The sequence below is a fragment of the Muscardinus avellanarius genome (assembly GCF_963383645.1).
Source record: "Muscardinus avellanarius genome assembly, chromosome: 2".
In the NCBI taxonomy this organism is placed as follows: Eukaryota; Metazoa; Chordata; class Mammalia; order Rodentia; family Gliridae; genus Muscardinus; species Muscardinus avellanarius.
The window spans coordinates 41,431,398-41,452,060 of NC_137787.1; the positions used below are offsets into that span (position 1 = coordinate 41,431,398).

The 20,663-nt window shown below is 35.5% G+C and overlaps 1 protein-coding gene across 1 annotated transcript in view; it reads left to right on the forward strand.

Moving 5' to 3' along the window:
• The window catches only part of PGAP1 (post-GPI attachment to proteins inositol deacylase 1), a gene marked incomplete at both ends in the record, with an annotated part of 73,746 nt that overhangs the window by 42,515 nt on the left and 10,568 nt on the right, over positions 1–20,663 (forward strand). Inside the window, 8 exons of the mRNA XM_080689171.1 lie at positions 1,363–1,440; positions 6,353–6,428; positions 7,475–7,548; positions 7,653–7,704; positions 9,168–9,234; positions 9,644–9,752; positions 11,639–11,677; positions 15,898–15,991. Coding sequence (XP_080545297.1) covers positions 1,363–1,440; positions 6,353–6,428; positions 7,475–7,548; positions 7,653–7,704; positions 9,168–9,234; positions 9,644–9,752; positions 11,639–11,677; positions 15,898–15,991 — 589 coding nt within the window. The remainder of the gene's footprint in view (positions 1–1,362; positions 1,441–6,352; positions 6,429–7,474; positions 7,549–7,652; positions 7,705–9,167; positions 9,235–9,643; positions 9,753–11,638; positions 11,678–15,897; positions 15,992–20,663) is intronic.

The window sequence follows — 20,663 nt, forward strand, 5'->3', positions numbered from 1 at the left end:
AAATTCCACAGTATTAGGTGTTCTCAGTTTAAGATTATAATTATTAGATGTAAATAAACTTTCCTGTTATAATGAGAATCAAGATTTTACATATGTGTATAAGATACTTATCACCGAATTTTGCCACAAAGTTAAAGGTTTGATTAAAGCAAGAAATTTTGTACTTTGTTCATATCAATATTAACAAATCTAATGTCAGATCAGAATCATATCACTTTCAGCCATAAAAGCAATAAACTGTTGACTAGTTAAATAAATTGAACCCTCCAACAAAGCACTTATCAATTCAATTCTTTGCCATTATTGAGAAAAAATATTTAGAAGCTGTTACAGTAGAAAGCTGCATAAACTATCCAAATCTTCCCAATTCATTGTCTCCTGTGCTGCCTACCATTTGTTTGGTGGGTCTCAGCTACCCGTAACAGTCATTTATTGGCTCTTTAGGTGGATCGTATGAATGTTGCAGGCAGCTACATTGGGCTTCAGGTCAGGTTGTTAGAAGGTCACTCAACTTGCTGACAGTTTTTAGCTTCATCGCCTGTGTCCTACTTGTCCACATTAGTATTTCTGGAAGCAGGCAGAGAAAGATACATATCAGTAGGAATTTCTTGTGTAAATATGTTATAACCATTCTTATCCCACATCTATTTCCAGAAAAAGCCTGAATTAAAAATTATATTTGGAGGCTTGATGTTTTATTAACTAGACAAGCTTGACATAGGATCTGGTCTTAATTTTGAAAACCATTTTTCCTTTTGTGGGGTACATTATTAGCCATATTGTGTTTTGTCATTTATTAAATTCCAGGACACGATATCCTTATATATCGATAATTAGTCAACAGCTCTTTACTACTTGGATAGGTCAGAATCATTTGAAATTAAATCGGAACTCTTCTAGCATACTTGACATTCACTCATCAACTATTGACTGCTGTTAGTAATATATTTTCAAAATAAATCTGGAAATAATGCTGTAATGTTATCTGTAGCAAATAGCCCAATTAAAAATGATATAAAATCTAGAAATATTTATATAAAATCATTAAATGTAGTTTTATGTGTCACTTGTTTTCCATGAAAAGATATGCCAAGGAATATTTGGGATAGTACATATTTAATATAAGCAATCATTAGGAATTTGACTTTCTGGAAATGTAAACATGGGCATTTTTTGAAATATTGAACATAAATGAGATGTTTTGTATATGTATGTACTGGATATCAAAACCAGAGCATGTGCACCATGAAATGTCTTTAAATAATTAATTAGTAATATATAAGTATTTGTAATTTATCTTTTAACATAAAACTGTCTACTATAAGAAATAAAAGCAGCTTTTTCTTTTTTTCTTTTTTTTAGTTTCTGACGTTAAGACTTCAGGACTATCCATCTTTGTCTCATCTTGTTGTTTATGTGCCATCTATTCATGGAAGTAAGGTAACAGTTGGAATAAGGTTACTATTAGAATGTTCTAGGGATACCCGGGCCCACTTTTGGGGTAATTGTGGTGTTAGGAGTTGAACCCAGGGGCATTCTATCTCTGAGTTACACCCCCAGCCCTATTTTATTTTTTATTTGGAAACTGAGTCTCACTAAATTACTGAGAGCCTAAGTTTCTCGGACTAGCTTTGAACCTGCATTCCACCTGTCTCAGCCTCCTAAGTACTGGGATTATAGACTGTACCACACCTGGCTCCCCATGCTAAATTTTAAAGTTTTTTTTTTTTTTTAATAAGTTCTTCTGCACAGGGCATATCTGGAACTCTGACCAGTTTGGTGATACGCATCATTAGGATGGTCTACTCCAACTTGAACTAAGCAGAATAAACCCCAGTCCCTTTATTCCAAGTATGAGCTAATTCATATTTATCAGTCTTTAAAAATTTCTTTCAAAATTTGTTACTTATTAGATAACCTTTTATGTGCACGACTATTAGGAGTTATAGGAGATAAGCTAATGGCACTGTGTCATTTGTCATCTTACTGGGTAGGGGAAGAGAGAAAAAAGAAATACTCATATATGTGTATATATATATTTCCACACACATATATTTATATAAAATACAAATTAGAATATAGCAAGTACATGAACGAGTAAAAGGGAGAGCTGTCTTTTATTGAAGGAATCAAGAGTGGCTATAAAATGTGGTTATATTTAAAATATTCTGAAAGATAGTTAGGACTTGGAAGGCTGAGACAGGAGGATCGCACAGGTTCGAAGCCAGCCTCAGCTACTTAGTGAGGCTCTCAGCAACTTAGTGAGACCCTGTTTCCAAATAAAATATACGATAGGTCTGGAAGTATAGCCCGAAGGTAGAAAGCTCCTGGGTTCTATCCCCAGTACCGCCAAAAAAAAGAAAAAAAAAAAAGATAGGATTTTTATAGGTAGGGTGAACATTCTAGATCTGTGTTATCAATGCAAAAATGACTAGCATGTGTGGCTATATAAATATAAACTAATTAAATAAAATTAAAAATTCTGTTCCTTAGTTATGCTAGCCATGTTCCAGAAACTCAGGAGTAGCATCATTGCCGAGCTGTAATAGGTGGCACCTTAAGACAGAGGAGCAGTGAAAGCAGTGCAGAGAGGTGTAAAGCATGGCTTATATTCAGAAAACATAATTGTGAAAGGATTGCCACTAGTAGAACAATAGTGGGAGAAAAGTCTGGAAAAGTAGTTCCCAGTCATACTGTGTAGGCCTTGATGGGAAGATTCAGGACTTATGAAGTTCAGAAGTTAGGAGGAATCTAAAACTTTTCACCTTAGTAATAATGGGATCAGAGATCATTTATTTTGGAAGATTAATCTCTATATGGATTAGGATAGATCAGAAATATGAAGGCTAGGGATCTCACAAGGGCCTGTACTAGCCAAATGCAATAGAAGTAGCAGGATGGTGATTTAGAAGTAGTGGAGAAGAAAAAGAATTCAAAGGCCTCCGTGTCCTCTTTGCCCATTTAGCCCAGCAGACTTAGCCTTCAAGAGCCAACCTAAAGTGCCCCTCTTTTGCTTTTGCAGGCTCTTCCAGTAACCTTTTACTTAGTCCCATGATAGCTTGTTTATAATTTTGTGAGGAATTATTACATTGAATTATAATTTATTTTTTTATCTTTATTACTATTGTCACACTGTGAACTCTTGAGAGTAACTGCTAGATAAATTTTAGTCTTCCTTGTATCCTCAACCCATATCCCTGACACCCATAAATGCCCCCCAAATATTCCTTAAATGAGAGAGTTGATGAGACCTATGGGCAAAATGATTAGGAAAACTTAAAAAGAAATAGGGAAAAGAAAGGGGGAATGTAGTTGGAAGTCATTTCAAAGACTGGGTCTCATAAGTACCTTATAATGGATTCGTTGTTTTGTTTTGCTTAGCTCAAGTGAGAGGTAATTCAGCATCTTCAATACTAAAAGCTCTCTTTAAGGGTTTTTCTATCAGGTAAGTTGATTTTGAGTGAATCTAACATCTTTCCCAAACTTGAAAAGGCCCTCTATGGTTAGATCAAGAAATTAATGAGCCTTTCTGCCAAAAGTCTTAGTAAATGTGTGTTTTACTAAGACTTTTCTGCCAAAAATCTTAGTAAATGTGTGTTTTGAAGCTCTTTGGAAGGTAACAAATGCTGTCACTGCTGTCGCACATCCCTATCTCACTCTAATGATAATTTATGTCCTTCACAGTGTTGACATGTTTGTGTTATATCCCCTCACCTGAAGGCTACACATTTTTAAATAGGGTGAAAAATGTTTGAGTCAGCTGATAGTAATGTTTTTGAAAATATGAATTTGAAATTATCTGTATTTTTCATGACAGAAACAAAAGGAATTGGGTAAGGGCTAATTGAGTGATGTGTGCATATATGCTTCTACCATCTTGTACTCCATTAAGATGTATAACTACAATGAACCAATAAAAAAAATTTAAAAAGGTCAGGCGTGGTGGCGCACACTTGTAATCCCAGCATTCGGGAGGCGGAGACCAGAGGATTGTGGTTTGTGGACAGCCTCAGCTACTTAGCGAGGCCCTTTGCAACTCAGTGAGACCCTGTTTCAAAAGGTAAAAAGACTCAAAAATAGGACTGGGGGTGTAGCTTGGAGGTACAGTGCCCCTGGGTTCCATCCTCAGTATCACAAAAAAAATTAATTAAAAGAAAAAACAGTGTATTTGGCTTGGATATTTTAGAGACCTTTGAATTCTCTTTCTTGGATAAAGATTCATTTCATTATGCAAAACTAAAAACACAGTCAAAATTTGAAAGCAGTAGTGAAAATTCTTATTCATTTACTTATTTATTTTGCAGTACTAGGGATGAAACCCAGGGGCATTCTGCCTCTGAGCTACACACTCAGCCCTATTTTTTATTCCTTATTTTGAAATAGCATTTCTCTGAGTTGCAAAGGGCTTCACTAAGTAGCTGAGGTTGTCTGCAAACTGTAATCCTCCTGTCTCAACCTCCCAAATGCTGGGATTACAAGTGTGCACCACCATGCCCAGCTAAAAGTTCTATTATTTTTTATACTTTTACAAAGTGAAATTGCTTGTAAGAAGTGCTTTTTTGTCTCAAGTAATGACTCACCCAGAAATATTTTATAAAAATATAATGAATAATTTTATTTAATTATTTCTCTAATCTTTTAGTAGCTGTTTTTAGTGAAAATATCTGAATGTTGTCTTAACAGTAATAAAAACAAAATCCCTTAATAAATATCCCCCCATGTGTATACTACAGTTCAGTATCAGTTTCTTTAGTCTGTTTCTCACTTTTCAAAAACAGCTGAAAATCCACCTAAAGGCAAACAAAATAACTATCTCACCATCCAAAATTTTGTTGTCAGAAAAGCCTAAACAGATCCCACTATCTTTATACTTTTTGTAAACAGAAAACCACTTGCTATCCATGGTTAAGCATTAAAAGTCAGACATTGTGGCGCATGCCTATAATCCTAGCATTTGGGAGGCTGAGACAGGAGGATCCCAGGTTCAAAGGCAGCGTTGACAACTCAGTGAGACCCTGCTCCCAAATAAAAAGTGAAGCTAAGCATCAGATTCATTTTTTTTTTCAGCTTCTATTGATCATAATAATTTGAACCTGGCAGGTTGGCACATACCTGTAATCCAGTACTCTGGAGGTTGAAACAGGAGAGTCACGGATTTGAGGCCAGTGTAGGGTAACATAGCAAGACCTTGTTTCAAAATGACAAAATAGGACTAGAAGTGTAGCTCAGAGGTGGAATACCATGTCCAGTCCCCAGTGCCATAAACAACATTGATAATAATTTCAGTGCAAAGTGGAGATTATTTTAATGAACCTGTACCTTTTGCTCGTTTGAGCCAGGGTCTCTTAGTATTGCCATGCTGATCATCAGCTCCTGAGCTCAAATCATCCTCTCTCCGGCCTCCTAACGACGAGGTTTACAGACCCATGCCAGCACACCCAATTGAATTTGCGTTTTTACTAGAAATAGTTCTTGCAGATAACTGATAACAAAGTTTTAGAAATATTAATAAAAGAACTGTTATTCCTACAGAAGTAATAATAATGGTGCAGATATCACAGTATAGATTTCCTTATTTGAGAAGCATTTATTTTTCTTCATACATAGTAAACCTTTTTTTCATTTACTATAATAACTGTTTAATCTGAAGTAATGTTAGGCAAATAATATCATTTGTAGATGAATGGAAGTAAGTCTCTTGTAGTCTAATTAAACTCTTGATACTTAGTAAGTGTGGGTTTTTTTTTTTTAAAAAGATGTGTAACAAAATTATATTTCCCTTGTGACTATAATAATATTCAGTTATATATCATAAATTCCTACTCTTGAATTACGAATTTTTTTTATCAATCCTTCAATGTCTCCCTACAAATACCTAATAAGAAAGCTTTGCTATGAATCTATTGTTATAGAAATTATCTACTACTATTTTTTTTTTTTTTTTTTTTTGGTGGTACTGGGGGTGGAACCCAGAGGCTTTCTACCTTCGGGCTATACTCCCAGACCTATTTTATATTTTATTTGGAAACGGTCTTACTAAGTTGCTGAGAGCCTCACTAAGTAGCTGAGGCTGGCTTCGAACCTGCGTGATCCTCCTCTCTCAGCCTCCCAAGCGCAAGGATTACAAGCGTGTGCCACCACGCCCGGCATCTACTAATAATTTTAATAAACAAATTTTCAAGTGTTTCTAGCATATCATCATTACTTGAGTAATTCTTGCCACCTACGTAAAGACAGTTATAATGTGATCAATGATATTTTCTCCAAACCTGAGATTATAGACTTCTGTTTTTCACTTAAAACAGAATTTCATTATAAATTTAATTTTTCTAATTAATGTTTTATATTTCAGTTTGTTGTAGATTGTGAATTCTTTAAAAAAGAGACAAGATCCTTACAACTTCCTGTAACTCATCTTTTTTCCTTTGGTAAGGACTTTGGTTTTGGAGCTCTTTTAAGAATTCCTTTTATTTTTAAGAGAGTGGTGATTTATTTTGGCAGTTAGTTACAATAAAGCAGTTTATAACATTACATATTGTAATACTTTGAGGTGGTTCTTAAAATAAACATATGATGTGGGTCAGTGGTTTGATCCCCCCCCCTCTTTTTTTTGCAGAACTGGGGAATAATCCACGGGCATTCTACCTCTGAATTACACCCCTAGACCTATATATTTTTTTTTTTATTATTCTTTATTTTGAAACAGGGTCTCACTAAGTTGCAGAGGGCCTCACTAACTAGCTGAGGCTGGCCATGCACCTGTGATCCTCCCATCTCAGCCTCCCAAGTCCTGGGATTACAATCATGTGCCATCATTCAGGCTTGATTCACATTTAATATGGGACCAACAGTCATATTTTGAAAAGTGAATTTTAAGATAAAATTTTCCATAATCATATACCTTTGTAGGTAATTTTGCTTATGTGCTCATGTGTGTGTTTTGTCATATGAAATTTATACTAAATACTGGCCCTTTCATGACATTTTTATTATAGGAGTTAAATATTAACTGCCTTATAAAGGTTCTAAAATTCCTCTAAATATTATTTTATATTAAATTATTAACTGCCTTATAAAGGTTCTAAATTTCCTCTAAATATTATTTTATTTTTAAATAACTAACCTTTTTTCCCCTCCCTCTCTTCTTCCTTCTCTTTCTCCCCTCCTTATTCATTTTTGAAAGTCGGGATTGAATCCGTTGAGGTTCTAACACTGAGCTACAACCCTAGGCCTCAGCCCTTTTTATTTTTTATTTTGAGATGGGGTCTATATTTCCCACGCTTGCTTTGAATCTGTGATCCTCCTTTCTCAGCCTCCCAAGTACTGGGATTGCAGGCATGGGTCGCCATGCCCAGCTCTATTAAGTATTTTTAATATAAAAGCTCCATTTGCATTATTTAAGGCTATTTAAAAAATCAGGTTATTTTCAAAATTCTTTGGTACTTGAAGTAACACAATACTTTTAATTCAATAGGATTGTCTTCAAGAAAAGTGGTATTGAATACAAGTGGTCTGTATTACAATATAGAGCTTCTGAACTTCGGACAGGTAATTATCCTGACTATAAAAGGAAGGATTTTATTTTATTTTACTGTTTAGTTAAACAAACAAATGAACTTTTGTTTTTGTTTTTGTGATCATACTCTTATTAGATATACCAAGCTTTTAAAATCAACGTGGTAAGCAAGTGCTCAGGAGTCAAAGGTAAATGTATTTTCTAAGAAATATATAGGAAATAGTGTTGCCATTTGAAGAATGAATGAGTCTTCATTTGAATTTCTGTAATACTTATTCTTTCATACTTATTTGTGTATTTTATATGAAGTAAAATATATGAAATGGAAAACATTTTTATATTTCCAAAGGACTTAAGATAGACCCTTTCTTAACAGTAAAGTATCTTTATTTTTCAGTTTAGATATCCACATTTAAAAATATTATGTTCATATCTGATAGTAGTAATTCAGGTTTAGTTAATATTTTTTCTAGTTTCTTAGTACTGCTCATATGCTTTAATGTATTTTGTAAGTTTGATTAAATCATCATTTAGAAATTCACCATTTCTCCTTTTTGTGTGTGTGTGGAACTGAGGATTGAACCCAGGGACATTCTACCTCCCAGCTACACCCTCAGCCCTATTTTTTATTTTTTTTTTTTGGGGGGGGGTAGTACTGGGGATGGAACCCAGAGGGATTCTACCTCTAAGCTACAGCCTCAGCCCTATTTTTTAGTCCTTTTATTTTTAATTTTTAATTTTTTGGTGGTACTGGGGATGGAACCCTTCTACCTCTGGACTACACTCCCAGACCTATTTTATATTTTATTTGGAAACAGGGTCTCTTAACCCAGTGAGTCTGACTTTGAACCTGCGTGATCCTCCTGTCTCTGTCTCCCAAGCACGGGGATTACAAGCGTGTGCCACAATGCCTGGCTAGTCCTTTAATTTCAATTTTAATTAATTAATTAATTTGTTTATTTATTTATTTGGTGGGTCTGTGGATGGAATCCAGGGGCATTCAACCTTTGAGCTACAGCCCCTGCCCTATTTTTTTTTTTTTTTTTGAAACCAGGTTTCTCTGAGTTGCAGAGCGTCTCACTAAGTAGCTGAGGCTGTCCGCAAACTGCTATCCTATGGTCTCAGCCTCCCAAATGCTGGGATTACAAGCATGTACCACCATGCCAGGTTTAGTCCTTTTATTTCTGAAACAAGGTCTCACTGAGTTGCGAAGGGCCTTGCTAAGTAGCTGAGGCTGTCTGGGAACCTCGATCCTCTGGCCTCTGCCTCCCAAATGCTGGGATTACACGCCTGCAGGGATTACAAGCCTGCACCACCACGCCAGGCTTTAATCTTTATTTTGAAATAGGGTCTTACTAAGTTGCAGAGGGCCTCACCTAATTAGCTGAGGCTGGCCATGAAACTGTGATCCTCCTATCCCAGCCTCCCAAATACTGGAATTACAAGCTTGTGCCACCATACTCAGCTCAGAATTCATCATTTCGTATCAAATATATAACCCTTACTGATTATTTGTTGTGAAACGGACAATTGTTTAATTAGGTATAATTGTATATAATATTATATAATTAGGTATAATTGTATAATTAGGTAGATTATATAAAAAATAGGATAACATATAGTTATACATTTTTCTTTGGTGTTTTAACAGAAGAAATAACTAGTATCTATAAACTGCATATTCCTTGGTCTTATGAAGATTCACTAACCATTGCACAGTATGTATATGAAAGAATTTACTTAAAAATTTAGTGTTTTTGAATAAAAGATTTCTGCTTAGTTTTTTTTAATTTAAATCATCTGACAAATTTAATGGCCTCCTACATGCCATTAAGATATAGTATTAGTTAAAATATAGTATTAAGATATAGTATTTTCATTAAGTGGTTAAAAAAAAACCTTAAACCTTATTTATGTGAAATACCTTTCTGTACTCTTTGCCCAGTTTCTGAATCCTAGAGAGGGAGGATTTAAACAATTGCGATATGACTAAAAAGCATCCACCTATAATAATGTGTCTGTTACCTAGCTTCCTATACATTATGTCAATGTATTTTGCTGGGGATTGACTTGGTCATGGCTGTTTACCAGCATTCTGTATTTGAGAACTGATATTTATTTCTTCAGGGTTCCATCCAACACAGAAATTTCTCTGAAACTTCATATTGCTCAACCAGAAAATGACAGCCATGTGGCATTATTAAAAATGTACACATCATCAGATTGTCAGTACGAGGTAAGTGGTACACATAATCTCTAGATTTACTCATAGAATCTTAGATTTAGTCATAGAAAAAGGTAGGAAAAACTTTTATATGGTAATGTAGAAGCCAATAAATATAAGAAATAGACGTAGTATTTTAAATAGACTCCATATTTTCCTGTTAGCACTACCTCAGTATTTACTTAGGTGGACCATTTTAGAAAGTATACATCATAATAAGCAATAGGAAAAACAAAAATTGAAACTACATATTAACCTTCTAAATTTGAAAGCCCAAAACCTTTTTAAATTAGAGAACCTCGTGAAATAAGCTGATGCGGCTTTGTGACAGTAATTGGCATAATGCTTATTTGTTTGTCTCTCTGCCGGGCTAGCTTAAGCATCATTTCACTCATTATTTAAGCTCTATTAGTCACTAATCTGTGCAACTTAGTGCCTATTGTATTTGTCTGACAATCAAAGATTTCTTTCCCCTAAAAGAAGGAAAATGGAAATCAGAGTAATATTTTCTCTTGTGTGTGTGTGGTACTGGGAATTGAACCCAGGGGCATTCTACTCTCAAGTTACACCCCAGCCCCATTTTATTCTTTATTTTGAAACAGAGTCTCACTAAGTTGCAGAGGCTGGCCGCAAACCTGCCATCCTCCTTTTTATGCCTCCCAAGTACTGAGATTACATGCATACACCACCATGCCCAGCTGAGAGTAATATTTTATTTACTTAAGATTCATGAACTGAAAAATTCCCTCTCTATATCAGAGTGCATACGAGGTTCTAAGGACTCCAGATGTACATGGTTGAAGTATGCATTTCCATAGCATTGATGTCACAGGTTTCTAGTTTATGTGAAATATCTTACTTCTGCTCAGCTACTTCAAATCAAGTTTTAAATAGTTGAATTCTTGACTAGAACTAACTTTAAGGTAAACTAGAATTAGTACTATCAAATTAGTAGAATCTTCTTACAACCAAGTTTCAGTCAGAAACTAAATTATGAGTTAATTTATATCTCATGGAATTTATTGATACTTTGATATCCTTTGATATCTTGCATTCTCTTTCTAACAAAGAAGGATATTACATGACTATAAAGGTTTTTAACTTGCACATTCATATTTCTAACATTATAATGATAGAACTATGTTGTCAGTTTGGTTTCAAATACTGTATGCTCTAAAAATGTTTCTACCAACATGGCATACACCCAAGAAGTCCAAATTTGAACACAACACAGTTATTTTAAAACTTCCCTAAGAAAGATTTATGTTTTTTCCCCAGACTTCATAATATCAAAAAGTTTTACTTATGGCATGCAAAATTAAGGATGAATTTCTTTAAAAAATAATTTTGGGGATTAAATTTCTTTAACTAGCATTATCTGCTAATAGCATATTCTGCTTAATTAAATAATCTGGTTAGTAAAGGTTTACCAAACATACCATAGCATTCTTTTAATTGTTGAAGAATCAAAATACTGGAAAATACAGTCAATGGTAAAACTACACTTTATGCAATTTAAATAGTGGTTCAGAAGATTCTTTAAGATCTCTTGTGCCTTGAGGTTTACCTTTATAAAAATGATCATATTCAGCCGGGTGTCGTGGTGCTCGCTTGTAATCCTAGCATTTGGGGAGGCTGAGACAGGAGGATCGTGGTTCGAGGCCAGCGTCAGCTACTACTTAGGCCCTTTGCAACTCAGTGAGACCCTGTTTTGAAATAAAGAATAAAAATATGGCAGGGGTATAGCTCAGAGGTAGAATGCCCCAAGATTCCATCCCCAGTACCACACACAAAAAAAATTGTATTCAAAGATGTTTAAAAGTACATAGCTTAATACAATATGAACTAGAAGAATGTAGAGAAAATAACCTTTTCTTTTAATAATTGTTTTTAACTAGGTGACAATTAAGACTTCTTTTCCACAAATACTTGGACAGGTAAGAGATTTTTGGTTGTTTGAGTATTTATTATCTTATGACTAGATATTGTAAAGAAGGTATTTATTATTTTTCTGTAAAATCAATAATTTAGTGGACTATGATCTCTATAGCTGCTGCCACTACTGTAGCTGCTTATTTCTTTTTTCTCCTTTTTTCTTTATTCTCCCATTTTAATAAAACCTAAAAATCATTCTTGGCCTATGAGCCATAGTTGACTAACTTTTGACTTAAGGTGATCCTTTCACGTTTGATCCACCCGATAAATGAGAGCTGAAACCAGGTTATCAAATAAATTAATATATTTACCTAGTAAATATCATATTAAGAGCTTTGTATTTCTCATGATACACTATCATTTGCAGTACAATAAAATCTGTAGTCTGTCATGTAAGTGAACATTTTATATTGTGCATGCTTAGTTTGTAAAAGCTAAAAATAATTTTTTTTATTCTTTATTTTGAAACAGGGTCTCACTGAGTTGCAAAGGGCCTCACTAAGTAGCTGAGGCTGTCCTTGAACTTCAGTCCTCCTGTCTCAGCCTCCCAAATGCTGAGATTGCAATCCTGCGCCACCACACCCAGCTAAAGCTAAAAATAACTTTAAAAGATAAATGTGTTGATACTTATTTGCAAGTAATGTTACAAAAATAATTAAACAATACAACTATATATATATTATTCAGTATCATGATTTGAAAAATTATGATTAGATGGGTAAGTTATATAATTTTAAAATTCAGAAAAGCTTATTGTAGCTTTTAATCTTTGGTTGGTTGTATTTTGTAATCTAAGCATAGTAGAATTTTTCCCTTAAGTCATAATTCTATGAAATTAAACTAAAAACATTTTATATGCATTATCTCATTTGATCCTTACAAACACCTAGTAAGAACTAGATAATGATTACTATTAGATTTACAAACAATAAAATTCTGAATGTATAAAATTTTTTACTAAATTATAAAGGGAAGGGTAAATGTTAATATAAACTAGGAAATGGCATCATGATAGTTATGGTTTCTAAAATGTTAAAGAATCAATTATTTAAAAATAATTTGTGAAAAAGGGAAGGAATCCTCAGTATTCTGTTTTTGTCATGTACAAAAGACATGCCACTGTGCACACTATGCATATGGCTTAGGGGAAAGCTACAACATGGTCTTTATCCAGATCATCCCTGTAGCCTCTGATTCAGATTAGTGATAGGGAAAGTCAGGTAAACTTGGTACGCAGATGTCAACTATAATTGCATACAAAAGAACACAAACTAATGGTTTTGTTTAAATGTGGAAATCTTATTAAAAAGCAAGGTTGTACAGGTGTTACAGGGTCAGAGGAGAGTGCATTTTAAAGTGTTAAAACGAGAACTTGTAATTGAGTTAAGTCCTTCTGAAATTATTGAAAAAGAACATGCTCTTCTGTCTTGCCTTTTAAAAAAATTTAGCAGGTTAAATTTTTAACCTATTACGTGGTAGATGAATTCAAGTTGCATAATATTTCTTATTTGATATATTTTATTAGTACATTGTAGTCTCACATCATAATCTAGTTATAGTGATAGTGACATAAATGTACACAGAACTTGGTAAGCTCCCCATCCTCTCCCTATACTTTCTTTTCCTCATAAGATTATCTCTTTTATTAAAAAAATACATATTTTTAATGGTGCTGATATGATCAGAAAACTCAGGACGATGAATAAAGATAAAGCACTTGAAAAATCTATACCTTTGAAATATAAATTTTTGCTTTATATATGTATGTGATACATACCTGTAATCCCAGTACTTGGGAGGCTGAAACAAGAAAATCACAGGTTTGAGACCAGCGTTAGCAATTTAGCAAGACTCTCAGCAACGTGGTGAGACCCTATTTCAGAAACAAAAAAATAAAAAGGGCTGAGAGTACAGCTCAGAGGTAGAATACCCCTGAGTTCAATCTCTAGTACTATCCTTCCCTCAAAAAAAAAGATAGATTGTTATAAACTTAATGTTTTCTTCCTAAAAAATGAAAAAGGAAAATATCACATGTTTTTAGTCTACTCTTATGAAAAAAAGAGGACAAAAAGTAAACTGCAAGTTACTTTTTCAAGCAAATTATATAAATTTTAATAAATCATTTAAGTATAGAAAGGAAGTTCAGTATTGCTTCATTTTAAGATTTTTAAGAGGAACTGAAATCTGGGTTTTTAGGCAGAGACTTTTAAGTTTTTCAGTGTCAGCATCTGATTCAAAGTTTTAAAAAATACTGTGTCCCAACCAGGTGCAGTGGCACACATCTGTAATCCCAGGACTTGGGAGACTGAGTGAGACAGGAGGGTTCACAGCCAGCCTTAGCACATTAGTACAGCCCTCTGCAATTTGCTGAGACCCTGTTTCAAAATTAAAAATAGGTCTGAGGGTTTAACTCAAATATAGAATGCCCCTGGGTTCAATCTGCAACACCCCAAACAAACAAACAACGAATACTGTGTCAATTACTAAGCCACATGAAGTATTTCTACAGTTTGACTGTGGCCTGTGGAAATGAATTTATGATTACTGATTTAGTTGTACCTTATATACACAGCCATATTCATATCTTAGAATAACAGTACTTGCAATAGTGCTCCTTTTTTATTACATTGAGAATAGTCTATGTAGGACCTCTTTCAGGATTCTAAAGACATTTTCAGTCACTTAACGATGTGCCGGTTACTATTCTAAATGCTTTAATCAAGTGCAAACACATTTTAGCCATAGGCCCCTGTAAGTGCTGTTTAGCTCATTTTACTGTTGAGAGCATAGAAAAGGGGGTAAAGGAACATGGACAGACACAGAGCTAGTGGGGGCAAAGCTGGAGTCTAAGGGTCTAAGTCCTGAGCCTGCTAGACCGTGTAACTTTCCTCCCATACTCTTGCTAATTTAAGTAAGTTCTTTATATTTTCTGGCAGGTCATTAGAAGGCAGTGAGTACTAGTTAGTAATAGGTAGAAAAATGGTCTTTCCCCTATACTCAACTTCTCTTTTCTTCCACTTAAAGTTTATAAACTAGATCATGAGTATGGGATTAGCTTTTTAAATTTTTCTGTTTCTTTTAACCTGGGAGTGCATTGAGGAACCTCAGAGTGATCCTGAGCTTTCTGAAATTTTTTGTAAAATTTGGGGTAAGCATATACTTCTGTAGATTTCATCAGATTACCAAGGGTCTGTACATGCTCTAAAAAGTCCTGGGGAGTGGAGAATATGCTTTCTTTTTTAAAAAGAACTTAAATATTAAAAGAAGAAATTAACTTTTTATTATGTATCTTTTATATAGATTGAATCAACTAATAAAATGACTTGAGGCACATAATGTAATAGTTAAGTTAGGCTCTAGCTGGGCATGGTGGTACATGCTTTATAATCCCAGCATTTGGGAGGCTGAGACAGGAGGATCGCGGTTCTTGGACAACTTCAGCTACTTAGTGAGGCCCTTTGCCACTCAGTGGGACCCTGTTTCAAAATAAAGAATAAAAAATAGGGCTGAGGGCTGGGGGTGTAGCTTGGAAGTAGCATGCCCCTGGGTTCCACCCCACCACTGCAAAAAAAAAAAAAGTTAGGCTTTGAGATTAAACTCCAACTTCATAGGATTACTAAGATAGTGAATGACACAAAAGGTTAATAACCACAACTTCCATTTTCTGATGGTTTATCACTGAGAATTAATATTCTAAATGCATAATTCAGTGAGCATGTCTGATCTTCATAAGCACCTGTAAGTACTATTGTTCTCTTTACTGATAAGCACATAGAGGAGGAGACATAGGTAACTTGCCTCTTAATGGGTAATTGTGCTAGGTACTTGGCCTCCCCAGAGGCCTCGAATTTCTTCACCTGTAAAGCAGGGATAAGAGCCACCTCAGAGGACTTCTGGGAGGAGTACATGAGATAATGCAAATAAGATATTTAGTTTCGTTCCTGAAATATATTAAATGCTTGATAAGTGTGCTCTGAAGAATAGTTTTTAAGCATATGCTACTCAATTAGGCCTCTGATGAAATTCAGGTGCTTCAATTATGATATACTATTAGCATTTATTTTACTTAGAGGTTTTGATACTCATTATTGAAAATACCTTTGTGGCTATCTCAGGAAAAATATAAGGTAAAAAAAGAAATGTTTTCATTTTTGCATTAAAGTACATTTATTTAATTAACCTGAATCTTCTGAAGTTTCCCATTGATTTTTTTGTTTTCTAGGTAGTTAGATTTCATGGTGGAGCTCTTCCTGCTTATGTTATATCTAGTATTCTTCTTGCTTATGGAGGACAGTTATACTCTCTTTTCTCAACAGGTAAAAATGCTTATAATTTTTCAGTTATTTTTGTTATGAATATTGAAGTAGACTGTTAGTTTCTTGTGTACATTTAATTCAGTTATGTTGAATAAGAAGACATAGTAAAAGAATTCTTAGAATAATTTAGCTACTACTGTTATTGGGAACTTCAAAATAGCATGTGATTTTGATGACCAGGTTTCCCTCATCTTTTTTACTTTTCCACAATTTACTACCAATCACAAACTAGTTGGAGGCAGCTAGTCTAGAGACCTCCAGTTTGTGATCTGAGACCTGGATAAATGAGTAACATTCTCTTAGCCTACCACTTTTGTATTAGTCTCATTTTTAATGGAAATAATAACTTTATTATGAGTCTAAACAAATTAACTTTAAAAATAGGGACAATGTAATAATATTCATGTGAGCATTTTTTTCAATATTTATATAGTTAAAAGGGATTCACGCCATGGTGGTATACTTCTGTAATTTCAGTACTTGGGAAACTGAGACAAGAGGATCACAGGTTCAAGACCAGCCTCAACAACTTAGCAGTACTCTCAGCAACCTAGCAAGACCCTATATCAAAACAAAACAAAAAAGAAGGGCTGGGGAAATAGCTTGGAGGTAGAATGCCTCTGAGTCCAATCCCAGATACCACACACACACACACACACACACACACACACACACACACACCACTTCAAAAAATTCAAATTGCCCTAGCCAGGCATGATAGTACACACTTGTAATCCCAGAACTTGGGAGGCTGAGACAGGAGGTTTGAGGCCAGCCTCACATTGCTGTTTGTCATTAAGTTTAGTCATTGAATTCTTTAATAGGTTCCATCCTGCATGTCTTCTTTTTCCTTCCTAGTAATTTATTGGACACAGCTGTCTTTATGCTTTTGTATCTCTCACAGTTTGGATTTTGCTGATTACATCCCAGTGGTATAGCTAACATGTTCTTCTATCTTGTTTTTTTACAACAATTAAAGGTATAGGCTCACTAGGACGTGGATTCTCTGTTGGTGCTGCTGCTAGAGTATTTCAGTGTGGATACTTCTATCTATCCATAGGCATCCACTCCCTAATTCCTCCCATATCTTCTTAGTTTGTTCCCTCTCTTTCTCCTTTCTCTCCCCTCTACTTCCTTGCTTTCTTCCCTCTTTTCCTTCTTCATTCATACATGATTCCTCCCTTCCTCCCTCTTTTTCTTATTTCTATGGGCCACTGTTTTATAACTATTTTTTCATCTTACATATGACTTTAAAAAGGGCAAAGTCTGTGGCTCATGTCTCCCAAGTTATTAGTTTGGAATCCTCTAAGTTTTAGGTCTTTCCCAAGAAAATTTCTTGTTTTCTTCTTATACCCTGATCCATGAAGTTTCTGCCCTCCATTTTTGGAGTGTTTTAAGATGTAGAGCCTCATTAAAGGCACTTTGTTCTCCATTCCATTTCTGGTGCCTAACAGTACCAAACATACAGTAGATGTTGACTATAGTAGTCCGTTTCAACTATGTCAGTTAGGTCTTAGCACATGAAATTGAATAATTGAGATTTTAACGAAGCGACTATTTGAAAGGTATATACAGAGTTAAGAGAAATCAACAAGACACGATAAAATACAGCACTAGCAACAGAGCCATCTGGTATTCCTAAGCACCAGGGCAAGAGGGAGCAAACCTAGAGAGCTGTGGGAGTGATCGCTAGAACTGCAGCCTTGGGTATAGGAACACTGCTGCACTGCCAACCGGGGAGTGGGCGGGGAAAATGAGGGGAAACGTACTCTACCCTTGTTTCTTCCCTCTTTCCTGTCTACTAGTACCTCCTATTCATTGCAGCTAACTAGAATTATGTCCATAAAAGACGGCCTCCCTGAGTCAGAGCAAAGGAAAGGGTGGAGAACGGACGTGTAGAATATATAATGCAATACACCCCCCACCCCAGAGAATAACAATTGGCAGTTTCTCAAAAACCTAAACTGTTTTGTTGGGCTAGGACAGTAATTAAGGGCAGCAGGAAGAAAGAGTAGGATAAATACACATAAAAGTAGTACATAAATTTCTACCACCACTTTTATATTGCTAGCTATTGCAAACCTTTCAAAAACTTTTATACAACTTCAGGTTTGACTTCAAGTATTCATTTAATTTGAGTTAACCTGTATTCCTGAAAGAGAAAAGCAACATTTGGTATGGTCTGCCCCAGACACAACATTTTAAGAAATTAGTCTAGCAATATGATAGTTACCAGACTTGAATGTGAATGTCTGTCATGTTTGGGTTTGTTTTTACAATGCTAGGGATTAATTTCAGGACCTCATGGCTTGCTAGATAAAAGCTGTACCAGTAAGCTACATCGCCATCCTGTCTATCATGTTCTGAAATCTGAAATAAAGACCTCACACTTAGTTTCAATAGACTTGACTGTTGATTCTGAAACATAGCATTCACAAATAAGATTGTCCATAGAGACACTAGAGATACTTGATTTTAGTTATTCACAATATTTTTATATGGGATTATATTTCAAACTATTTAAAGAGGTAGTTCTACACTAAAGATGTATATCAAAATTCTCAGGTCAAATTGGGAATGTAGCATCCACAAAGCTCTGGGTTTGATCTCCAACATCACACACACACACCAAAAGAAAGAAAGAAAGAATGAAAAGGCCATATGGATCATACCCACTAGATAACAAAGGTAATAACAAGTTTTAACAATAATTTGGAGAAATTAAACCTCACCCTCACTACATACACCGCTAGTAGGATTGTACAGCAGTATAGCTGCTTTGAAAAACAGTCTGATAGCCGGGCGTGGTGGCGTACACTTGTAATCCCCACTCTTGGGAGGTGGAGACAGGAGGGTTGCACAGGTTCGAAGCCAGCTGCTCTGGCTTAAGAGACCCTGTTTCCAAATTAAAATATAAAATAGGTATGGGAGTGTAGCCCGGAGGTAGTAGGGCTTCCAGGAACCCCAGTACCACCAAATAAAAATAAAAAAAGAAAAACAGTCTGATAATTCTTCACATGATCAGAGTTACCATGATGTAACTCAGCCTCCATTCCTTGGAATAGGCTCAAGAGAAATGAAAAAGTACCTCCACAGAAACACGTGTACACAGGTGTTCACAAGAGTATTATAACAGTCAAAAAGTGGGAATAACTCATGTTTTAATTTCTGAGTGGGTAAATAAAATGCCATGTTCATACAATGGACTATTATTTAGCAAAAAAAAAAAAAAAAGCACTGACATATATTACATGGGTAAAGCTTGAGAAATGCTAAGTGAAAAGCCAACCCCCAGGAACCAGACATCACATGATTCTGTTTTAAGTAAAGCGTTCACAAGTGGTATATCTATAGCAACAGAAAACAGACTAGTGGTTCCAAAAGGATAGAATGTTGAAGGTGATGGTTGTTCAGGGGAACAAAGTTTCTTTGGGGGTAAGAAAATGTTCTAAGTATGTGGTGATGTGTACAAAACTGTAAATTTACAAAATAAATCTTTGAATTGTATAGACTTTAAAAAGAGGAATTGTATGAGAAGTGTGTCTTAATAAAGCTGTTTTTAAAAGTCACACGAGAGCCAGGCCTGGTGGCACACGCCTGTAATCCCAGCATTTTGAGAGGCTGAGACAGGAAGCTCATGGTTCGAGGACAGCCTCAGCTACTAATGCCCTTTGCAACTCAGTGAGACCCTGTTTCAAAAGTATACAAAATAGGGCTGGGGGTGTTGCTCAGAGGTAGAATGCTCCCGGGGTTCCATCCCCAGTACCACCAAAAATTAAAATTAAAATTAAAAAAAAAAATATGTGAGCCAGAAGTGGTGGTGCATACCTATGATCCCAGTACCTGGGAGGCTGAGACAGGAGGATTTCCAGCCTCAGCAGCTTAGTGACACACTAGTCCCAAATAAAAAGATGCTGGAGGTGTAACTCATAGATAGAGTGATCCTGGGTTCAGTCTCCATTTCCACTAAAAAAGTCACACTTTCAGCCCTATTTTATTTTTTTATTTTGAAACAGGGTCTCACTAAGTTGCTGAGGGCCTCAATAATTTACTGAGGCTGGCCTTTAACTTTCAGTCCATCCTGTTTAAGCCTCCCAAGTACTGAGATTGCAAGCACATACTACTGCTCCTCAAACCCTAGATTTGACTACCTAGATTTATTTCACAAGTGACTGAAGTGGAGTGCTCCATAAAAACCATTGATTGACAGTAATTTTTAATCTTTCATGTGAGAGCCAGGCCTGGTGGCACATGCTTGTAATCCCAGCATTTGGGAGGCTGAGACAAGAGGATCATGGTTCGAGGACAGCCTCAGCTACTTAATGAGGCCCTTTGTAACTCAGTGAGACCCTGTTTCAAAATAAAGAATACAAGCTGGTTGTGGTGGCGCACACTTGTAATCCCAGCATTTGGGAGGCTGAGACAGGAGGATCACACAGGTTTGAAGCCAGCCTCAACTACTACTTAGGCTTTTTGCAACTGAGTGAGACCCTGTTTTAAAATAAAGAATAAATAGGGCTGGGCGTATAGCTCAAAGGTAGAATGCCCCTGGGTTCCATCCCCAGTGCTGCAAAAATAAAATAAAGAATACAAAATAGGGCTGGGGGTGTAGCTCAGAGATAGAATGCCCTGGATTCCACCCACCCTCAGTACCACACACACACAAAAAAAA